The sequence below is a fragment of the Salvelinus sp. IW2-2015 genome, unplaced genomic scaffold, assembly GCF_002910315.2.
Source record: "Salvelinus sp. IW2-2015 unplaced genomic scaffold, ASM291031v2 Un_scaffold1938, whole genome shotgun sequence".
NCBI classification, from domain to species: domain Eukaryota; kingdom Metazoa; phylum Chordata; class Actinopteri; order Salmoniformes; family Salmonidae; genus Salvelinus; species Salvelinus sp. IW2-2015.
Window position 1 is genome coordinate 78,624 of NW_019943295.1, and position 10,187 is coordinate 88,810.

The following is a 10,187-nucleotide window of genomic DNA, read 5'->3' on the forward strand; positions in this document are numbered from 1 at the left end:
TTTTGAATGAAGAGATGGAGATTAAACTGTCCAGTTTGAGTGTTTGTTGCAGCTCGTTCCAGTCGCTAGCTGCAACGAACTGAAAAGAGGAGCGATCCAGTGGATGTGTGCGCTTCGGGGACCTTTAACGGAATGTGACTGGCAGAATCAAATCAAATCAAGTTTATTTTATATAGCCCTTCGTACATCAGCTAATATCTCGAAGTGCTGTACAGAAACCCAGCCTAAAACCCCAAACAGCAAGCAATGCAGGGTGTAGAAGCACGGTGGCTAGGAAAAACTCCCTAGAAAGGCCAAAACCTAGGAAGAAACCTAGAGAGGAACCAGGCTATGAGGGGTGGCCAGTCCTCTTCTGGCTGTGCCAGAACGGGGGGAGGATGAGGGCTGCAGTAGATATTTCAGATAGGGGGGTATAATAATAATGACCGACCTCTTCTAGGATGCAGTAGAACAAATTTAGCCCAGGTCTCATAAACACTCTCAAGCCCACGTGCTAGTGTGTAGCCAGCTGAACTTTATATTCACCAGCAGAACTGTTGAACTGTTGTGAGTACACATTCCTGTTCGTTGTTTGATCAACATGGCCTGTAAACTTTGTTTTAGATGTTTAAATCAAGTGGCCTAGATAAGATGATGTTTATTTCTCAGAATGAGTTGCCAATTCCTTTATAACAATGCATATTATTATGCTCATTGCACATTTAGAAAAACACAGACTAGACAACTAGAAACACAACGAGTGTTTGTCTAAAATGGGGTACGTGGTATTTTCCACAATCATGTTCCTTGATGATCTCGTTTTAGTARGGTTTACTGTGTTCTACATTTTGGGAGTTGAGACATTAAAAGGGGAGAAAGGTTAAGTTCTCGTATTTTACAGTAAAGTACTGTCTAAGCACTTTGGTGTCCATATGACGTTTTTTTTTTCTTTTCTCCCTGTTGGGCCAGTCCTCAAATGCAAATAGCTAGTTTAAATGGCTAGTTTTAAACTGCTTGTCAGAGATTAAGTTAATATTCTGTTGTTGATGCAGGGAGGGGCTTGTGGAAGATGTACAGGAGGAGGCTGTAAGTCTGTAAGTGGAAGATGCACGGAGGCAGGGCGCTGTGTTGTGAAGTGGGAAGATGACAGAGGAGGGCTTGGTGTTCATGAAGTGGGAGATTGTAACAGGAGGGGGGGCTTGGTGTCTGTGAAGTGGGGAAGATGTACAGGAGGAGGGCTTGTTGTCTGTGAAGTGGGAAGATGTACAGAGGAGGGGCTTGTGTCTGTGAAGTGGGAAGATGTACAGAGGAGGGGCTTGGTGTCTGTGAAGTGGGAAGATTGTACAGGAGGCAGGGCTTGGTGCTTGAAGTGGAAATGCAACAGGAGGAGGGGTTTGGTGTCTGAAGTGGGAAGATCTACAGGAGGAGGGCTTGGTGTTGTGAAGTGGAAGATGTACAGGGAGGGGCTTGGTGCTGTGAAGTGGGAAGATGTACAGGAGGAGGGGCTTGGTGTCTGTGAAGTGGGAGATGCACAGGAGGAGGGGCTTGGTGTCTGTGAAGTGGGAAGATGTACAGGAGGAGGGTTTGGTGTCTGTGAAGTGGGAAGATGTACAGAGGAGGGGCTTGGCTGTGGAAGTGGGAAGATGCACAGGAGGAGGGGTTTTGGTGTCTGTGAAGTGGGAAGATGTACAGGAGGAGGGGCTTGGTGTCTGTGAAGTGGAAGATGTACAGGAGGGGGGGGTTGGTGTCTGTGAAGTGGGAAGATGTACAGGAGGAGGGGCTTGGTGTCTGTGAAGTGGGAAGATGTACTGGAGGAGGGGCTTGGTGTCTGTGAAATGGGAAGATGGCACAGGAGGAGGGGCTTGGTGTCTGTGAAAGTGGAAGATGCCAGCAGGAGGAGGGGCTTGGTGTCTGTGAAGTGGAAGATGCACAGGAGGAGGCTTGGTGTGTCGTGAAGTGGGAAGATGCACAGGAGGAGGGCTTGGTGTGCTGTGAAGTGGGAAGATGGGCACAGGAGAGCGGGCTTGTGTACTGTGAAGTGGGAAGATGCACAGGAGATGAAACCAAAAAGACACAGAACATTACTTATTTTTAAATGTAAAAGAAACGTGATTCTTGCGACACAGGCATTTGGGACATTGGTTTTAGCGTAATTAATTTGAATGAATTCTATATATCGCCCAGCCCTAGCTCTTAAAACACCTGATTCAATCAGTCTTCCATTTAGACTACTGCAATTAGTTGAATCGGACATCTTACTGCTGGGTTGGAACAAAAGCCAGAACTCATTGTGGCCTTCCAGGATCTGAGTTGCCAACTACTGGTGTTAGATGGGTGTTTGTTTAGTCTGCTTGATCACCACACAAGGCAGATTTAAAAAATAAATAAATAATAATAATAATAATAATTAAATCCCTGTTGTATGTTGCAGGTACGGTCTGGAGTGTCTGTTCAGGTACTATAGCTACGGACTAGAGAGAAAATTCAGACCAGACATCTTCAAAGACTTCCAGGAGGAGACCATGAAAGACTACGAAGCTGGTGAGGGGTCGCCTAGGGAACGCCAACTGTACACATTCTCACCGCGCAGTAACTCTCCATACTATGCTTCCAAAAGGAGTGTATTTCTATGTCCCAAATGGCACCCTATTCCCCATTAAAGTGGGCATCTTTTGACCCAGAGCCTTACATAGGGAATAGGTTGCCATTTTGAAATGTATCCTTAATGACGTAGCCCCCCCCACCCCTTAACACTGTCCCCTTTCTGTGTCCCTGTCTCTCACAGGCCAGCTGTATGGACTAGAGAAGTTTTGGGCGTTTCTTAAATACTCCAAAAACAAGAACATGGAGATCGACCCCAAGCTGCAGGAGTGCCTGAGCAAGTTCAAGCGTCTTGAGGATTTCAGAATCGATGTAAGTAGAGAAAACTGTGAAAGAATTGTTTTGTTTTTCTACATCAACTTTTTACTACACGATGAAACCTGTTTTTTTTTTTTTTTTAAGTGTGAATTTAGACACGTTTACTACAACTTTTACTACCAGCCACATGTGTGAATAACAACGGTTTTACAAGGCTGTTATCAGAGTGGTATCAGCAGGGCTCCTAATGTGCGAACAATTCGGTCGAAATATTTTGCCGTGCGACCAGAAGTTCTATTGTGGAAGTACTGTGCGACCTATGAAAGAAAAAGACAAATCTCCCAGATAATAATTGTTTTAATGATAAGGCGTTGGTTCAGTCACGCGCTGTAGCATTGTGTCCCGAGTTTCCGAGGAAAGAGGGTGAAGATTCGACAGTGTTAGCTGTATCATTATTACAGAAAAGGAAAAAAAATGGATTGCTTCTAGCCCAATCAGGTCAAACCCGGTCCCGGTTTCCTGGTAGTGATGGAACTTAGGCTTACGAGTTTTTTTTTTTATAAACTATGTAAAAATGCTTTTCCCAAAAAAACTTCACTCAGAGAACGGTCGCTTAGTGTGTCGTTGGAGAACGTGTTGATACTGATRGGATCKAAAKAAAGGGAGCGTTGCTGCTCTCGGATCAGCTTTCTACATTCAAATATATTTCCCGAACATTAGAATTATTTCACGATACTGACGACAGATCAGCTCCTAGAGCAGGGTTTCCCAAACTTGGTCCTGGGGACACCAAGGGGTGCATGTTTTTAGTTTTGGCCCTAACACTACACAGCTGGTTTAAATGATGAACTCTTGGGGGTCCCCGGGACCGAGTTTGGGAAACGCTGTCCAAGAGAGAGATTACCATCTATGGCTGCAAATCGAGACGGCTTATTCTAGTACTTACCCTGTAATGATGCACTTCATACTTGAAGTCGGCAGGTAGTCTAGTGGTTAGTGCGTTGGTAAAGTAACCGAAAGGTTAGGTTTGATCGAATCCCCGAGCTGACAAAGTAAATCTCATTCTGCTCCTGAACAAGGCAGTTAACCCACTGTTCCCCGGTAGGCCGTCATTGTAAATAAGAATTCGTTTTTAACTGACTTGCCTAGTTAAATAATATGTATTTTTTTTATTTTTTATTTAGGCTTAAGATGCTTTTTGGGAAACTAGGCTGTGGTAATTTGACCAGTTTATTTAAACATTTGGGGGGCACAGAGAAGATTAATGATCATCGCAATGAGTTAATTACACATTTCTTGCATGTCCTCGTCACAAACCTGACATTTTGAGACATTATCTATGTAATGCATCTCAATAGGAAAATAGTACTCATACACAATGTAGGAACCTAATATTCCACAAATTACTTTGTAATTTCAATGACAGGTGTTCGTATCAATATTTGAGCTTTTATAATAAACGAATGTATTTAGTGTTACATATTAGCTTCTAAGGCACATGTGTTTCCATACTAGCTAGAATTCATTATATTGTATTTTCTGGTGCTTGTAAATTTCACGTGGTGCTCCTAACCTTTTTAAGTAGGAGCACCAGTGCTACCATTTTTTATTTATTTATTATTATTTAAAGCTTTGGCTATCATTCTCGTTTGACAAGGCTTCTATCAGAGTGCTCTCGTGCTCTGTCAGGCTTTTGTAGGTTCAAAGTACTGAGCAAGTGGGTTTGTTAAAACATTAACAAAATGGCTACAAGACTCATCTCTTGGCTGCCCTGTTCACCCTGTAGTGTTTGACTCCACCTYATATGTTTACGTAAGACTCTGGTCAAAGTTGTGTACTATAGGGAATAMCGTGTAATTTGGTGACGCAGACTTTGTTACAGAACGTTCTGTTAKAATGTCTGTATGGGCCCCAGTCAATCCCAAATCTCACCATTGTGCTTCATTTCAGCCYCCGATGGAGGAGGGAGGTCGCAAGAGACACTCATCCAGCGGAGACGGTCGTCGCCGCCACACCTCCCAGGGTTCCAGCCGCCCCCACAGCCAAACTGGCTTCGGCCCGGCCCCGTTCGCCCAGGGCCCCGCCAAGGATGATGCCAAAAACAGCAGCCAGAGCCAGCGACCCGCAGCCCAGGCCTCGGCCACCGCATCAGACACCAAGCCACCAAAGTAACACCCCCGGACAACCCTCGGATCAACGYGGATCAACTCAACGTCATCAAATCCTTTCTGCAACACAAGGGGGTCCAATGGTTCACGCAAAGCATGAGAGAATGACTTTGATGAATGTCTCGTGATTTAAATAAATCAAGGCTCTTCCATTTTTTTAATTTCTTTTGTTTGAAACAGAGTTTTGTCTTGTTGAAGACAAAGACTATTGAAGGAATGGATCAAGTGTTCCATTTGTTTTTTGTTGCAAACCTTAGCATATATTTTCCCGGTGGTTACTATGTGGGAATGAACATGGTTTTTGAGCACGTTTGATGGCAACTGCAAACCTTGCGGCCCCCTTTCTATCGTTGGACCTCCTTTCCATTTGACACCATCTGTTGGCTGACAGATGAGTGATTCTTCAAGATCTGATCATTTTTTTCTTCTTCTATGGGGTGAGTGGTGGATTGGAAACTGATACTTTGAAAAAATTAAGGAAAACAATATTTTACTTGTTTTTGGGCTGGAGGGAAGAGGAGAGACAAAAAAAATCAAGAAGAAACCAAATGATTAAAATAAAAGACTTGTACCAGTCCCTCAGTATGAGCAAGATCGTTGAAAGTTGCCTTATTTTAATGGTTTTTCTGCTTAATTTGTGCCCGCCACCTTAATGTCGATTGTACAGCATTGATAATTGCAAATATGCAACATTGGTCACCACCTACAGTAGTGGCCACTCAGTGACACCCCCCCTCCCGCCTGCCAAACAGCACCCCTTTTGAACTGTCTTCCAAGTGTCATATGGTCTGTTACAAAGCCTACCCACCCCTCGGTGTGTTTGCAATTTGTGGCTCTTTGTGCTAAAATGCTTTGCTGGGGGGGAGGCACACCCACCCCTGACGCCACCCCCCCCCCCCAATCACCATCCTCCCAAGGACAGTCTGCGTCCAGCCATCGATCTGTTCATCCTATCATCCATCCACAGTACATCATTCAGGCAACAGGACTGGAATCACCAATCCGGATGACTTGACGACAGAAGAAAGGCATGCTGTGGCAGGTGTTTTAGGTGTGTGGTGGGCTTTGTTTGGGGGGGGGTGTAATGGCCTGCTTTCCAGGGCTAAACAAGGCTTCAGTCTGCAGCTTGGCATGGCCKATACCCTCGCATCCCACCACCGCTCACACACACACCAGTGTTTCTTCCAGAGAGTGGCGGCTCTACTCTGTTCTTCTGGAGGACTATAACCAATGGACAGGCTATGTATCCCCTCTGACCCCCAACCGACCTGTTATATTCCCCTACATCCAGTCAGATCAATTATAATAATCTAGTTTAGATAACTTAATCTTTATCTGACATGAGTACTGATGATATCAAATAGATGAGTGTTTTTTTTTTTTGGTCCACTAATGTAAATGTGAATTGGACAGATGAAGAGAAATTACACCTCCCGGCTACTTGTTTTATTGTTTATAGAACAGATTATATATTCGCCTTACATGTGTACCGTATTCAACTTCTTTTTTTTCTTTTTTTTCATGTTCTCATCTTTATTGCTTTTTAATTTGCTGTGTTTCAAGCTAGGATTTGTCTCTGTATTGAATATGTGTGTTTGAAACCTCTGGACTTTCAAGAAATGGGAAAATTAGTATAGTAGAAATTAAAGGGAAATTTACATTAGGGCATCAACTGACATTCAATGCAACAACATAAATTACACATTTCCAGGAAGTTGAGTTAAATTTCAAATCAAAGTTAATTTGCTCAATTTTATTTTAATTTAATTTTAATTTTGTTGACAAATTTGCGTGATGTGAATCGCTGGTGTGTTCACGCAACGGCAATTTAGAACGAATTGTATCATRAGGTTAAAGTTGGTGGTTGAATAGTCCCCCTAACTAGTTATTGATCAGTGACGTACAATGGTCCTCTTTTTAGTTAAATATCAATTAGCTTAAATAACAGTTAAACTATATCTTCTGCTGGAGGTCCAATGGAGTGAATCAATTTCACTGGTGGTTCCCCTGTGTTAGAATGTCCAGTTGTCTTCATGTTTTGTTTTTGTTTCAAATGAAATCTTTATTAACCCGCCATTGTTGAACAATTTACAAGAGTTTAGTGAGAATTAGCTATGTTTTAGCTCTTTTTTTTTCTTTTCTGTTTTTGTTGTGGGCTTAGCTCAAGGGAGCTGCGGGTCAATTCAGGAGGCTGATATGAATCACTCAAGAAATCATTTACTCAAGGAATAAAGACGAAACTCCCAACCATTTCCCAACCCAGTTAATCCTCTGAGAGGATGTGGTGTGTCACCAGGGGGCGCCCTTCCAGACAGCCACACAGACAGATGTCTCCCACCCCCACCCCCCYAGTGAATGTCACCTGTGCCCCCTCTGCCAGGATAGAGGGGACAGGTGCTCTGGGGTCCAGCCTTTTCTTTAGCATAGTGACGAACCCTGCGGATGGATCAGCTGGCGCTCCGATGAACTCTATGGGGCGCCATGTCTGGCGTCCTGCAGGGTCAGGTGGACTGGGCCAGACTTTTGAAGAGAAAAGGGGAAGGGAGGATGAGGAAGATGGACGTAACCCGCCTTGGGTTTGTCAATGATGTCACTATTTTAGAGGATGTGAATGGCTATGATGTCTGGGAACTGAACTAGGAGAAACAATTCCATAAAGCCATATAAATRGAAAAACAGCTGTATATGAACCATTAAAAAAATGTTAATAGTTCATTATCTTTACAATATCCCCGGCTTGTCATGAGAACAAAAAAAAAAAGATTTAAAATAAAGAAAAAAGAACAAAAAAAATATATAAAACAGAAAAATGTAAAATACTTGAATGAGATCTTGTATTATAACATTTAATATTCATAATATCTGCTTTGTAGGCTGATGTGATTCGCTATTAGTGTTATTTGTAATTTGTAGTAATTATGCTTTTCCTTATTAAATACACAAAAAAAAACACAAAATGGACAAAAAACTTCACCACCGCCTGTCTTCGTCCTCCTTATTTACTTGTTTGTCTTTTCCTGTGGGGATCTCCAGAAAGCCRGATTATTAAATTAGCCAGCKAACTTTGGTAAACCGCTACATATAACTCTTGTTTTTCTGGTTGAATAAGAAAGCAAAATGTATATACAGTGCATTCGGGAAGTATTCAGATGTTGTTTGTAGATTGATGAGGAAAGTGTTTTATTTAATCCATTTTAGAATAAGGCTGTAACGTAACAAAGTGGTCTGAATACTTTCTGAATGCACGGTAACCTGCTCCAGGTTAGGCTAAATAAGGGCTAATGCAGCGTTCAAATGCTAGGAAACTCAAATGTACGACTTGCTAACTGGTTGTARTTATACACGGGCCTCGTTCAACCAGTTAGCAAGACGGAAATGTCAGTKTTCTAGTGTTGGTTTAGCACGTGAACGCGGCATTACTCCATTTATCCCGAATGATGTCTGAGCTGCAAATTGAGGACCAATGAGATCAGATTAATCCGTATTACAATGGTGGATGTTGCTCGTCCACCTGCCATTAACTCTAGMAGGCTTGTAATTGCCCGTGTATGTCGCACATGGCTAGTCGAACGCCGAGGTTTTCATTGAGWCAACGCTGAAACATTCATCCGTGGGTGAATCAGTGCAACATTTTCACGTGTCAACTTMTTTCATTTTGATTATCTTGCAAATTCAGCAGGCTACGGTGTGAAATAGGCTTTTAGAAGTGAAGTCTTTATTTTTTACTTCTCGTTAAATGCCGTCTTTGGTGTTTTTATCAATGCACAACCACAATCAGTCGTCGTCGTCCCCCCAATCGTATGATATAAGGATTGTATTAAGTCATACGAAAGTGTGCCTGACRTTTTTAAATGCATTCTTTCATTACTAAATGTGTGATGTGATAGGTATTTTAACATGACCATTTTCTAAAAATGATTTAATCAGTCTTCCTCAAATGAAGGGGATGATGACGCAATCTTTTGAGAGCGGGAGGGAATCTGATTTCATTGGTGGAGTTAACCCCGAGTTAGCTTGCCGGTTAGTTCTGAGGGATTCGTTACCATAGAAATGTGCCTGGCTAATTTGGTGAGCCATATCCGTGGTACCGATTATCCCAAATTGAACTCGGAGTTGACCAAAGTTACCTCGCTAATTTCGCAAACCTGGTTTGTAGTGTAATAAGGCTCTGACCACTGATAGATGATATTGTTTAGAAGAATACTAGGGTTGCAAAATTCCGCTAACTTTTACAGAAATCTTGGTTGGAGGATTCCGGATGTCCTGTTTATTCCAACCGGGAGTTTTGGGGGAAAGTTACCTTCATTTTCCCAACCCTTACTGTAGCAGACTATTGATTATGTGTGAGAGAATGAGTATAAAATATTTACAGATGTAACGATGCTGTTGAATGCTGATTTTGTGTCGACGCTTAGAAGAAATTCAAATAACACATCTAATTTCTTTCAAAGGTTTTATGCTACAATGCACAGATTCGGACAGATTACACCCTTCAAAGGCCCCATTTATCAATCAGGCCAGAGGTTGTACATTACAAAATGGTGACAAGGATGGGATTGTTGTATGGTTTTCCATGGATCTACAAACCTAAAATTTAGGCCTGTCAATTGATGGAAAAAATTTGATTTTTTATATAAAATATAATTTGCTGTGATTTGCTCAAATGGACTGTAATTTAAGAATTTTCATACAAAAAATATGGATGTAACAGTTAATCAAATGAGTTAAATGGAGAGCACACTTTCTTTAATCTCAATGTCCACTTGTTTTTTACATGGCATTGTGGATTTTAGCTGTATAGATGATGTATTTTGTATATTTTCAGTAAATTTACAATGCTTTCAGACAATGTGATTCATCGCAGGGGGAAAAAGTGCACAAAAATTACAAGAAGTTAACTGATTAACTCTTGACAGTCCTARCAAGAAAACAAGCTTACATGCATTTAAAGGGACACTTCGGGATTTTGGCAATAAGGCCCTTTATCTACTTCCCCAGAATCAGATGAACTAGTGGAAACCATTTTTACGTCTGTGTCTAGTATGAAGAAAGTTAGAGTTTCACAAGCCAATGCTAACTAGCGTTAGCACAATGACTGGAAGTCTATGGGTATGTGCTAGCCTGCTTTTTGGGTAAGTAGATAAAGGGCATCATTGCCAAAATCCCAAAGCAATCCGATTG

General features: G+C 42.0%; 1 protein-coding gene across 1 annotated transcript in view; it reads left to right on the plus strand.

The window, feature by feature from the left end:
* LOC112072467 (la-related protein 1-like) overlaps positions 1-7,979 on the plus strand; it is a 56,057-nt gene extending 48,078 nt beyond the window's left edge. Inside the window, 3 exon segments of the mRNA XM_024139879.1 lie at positions 2,411-2,520; positions 2,765-2,892; positions 4,789-7,979. Coding sequence (XP_023995647.1) covers positions 2,411-2,520; positions 2,765-2,892; positions 4,789-5,010 — 460 coding nt within the window. The 3' untranslated portion in view covers positions 5,011-7,979.
* The last annotated feature ends 2,208 nt before the right edge of the window (positions 7,980-10,187 follow it).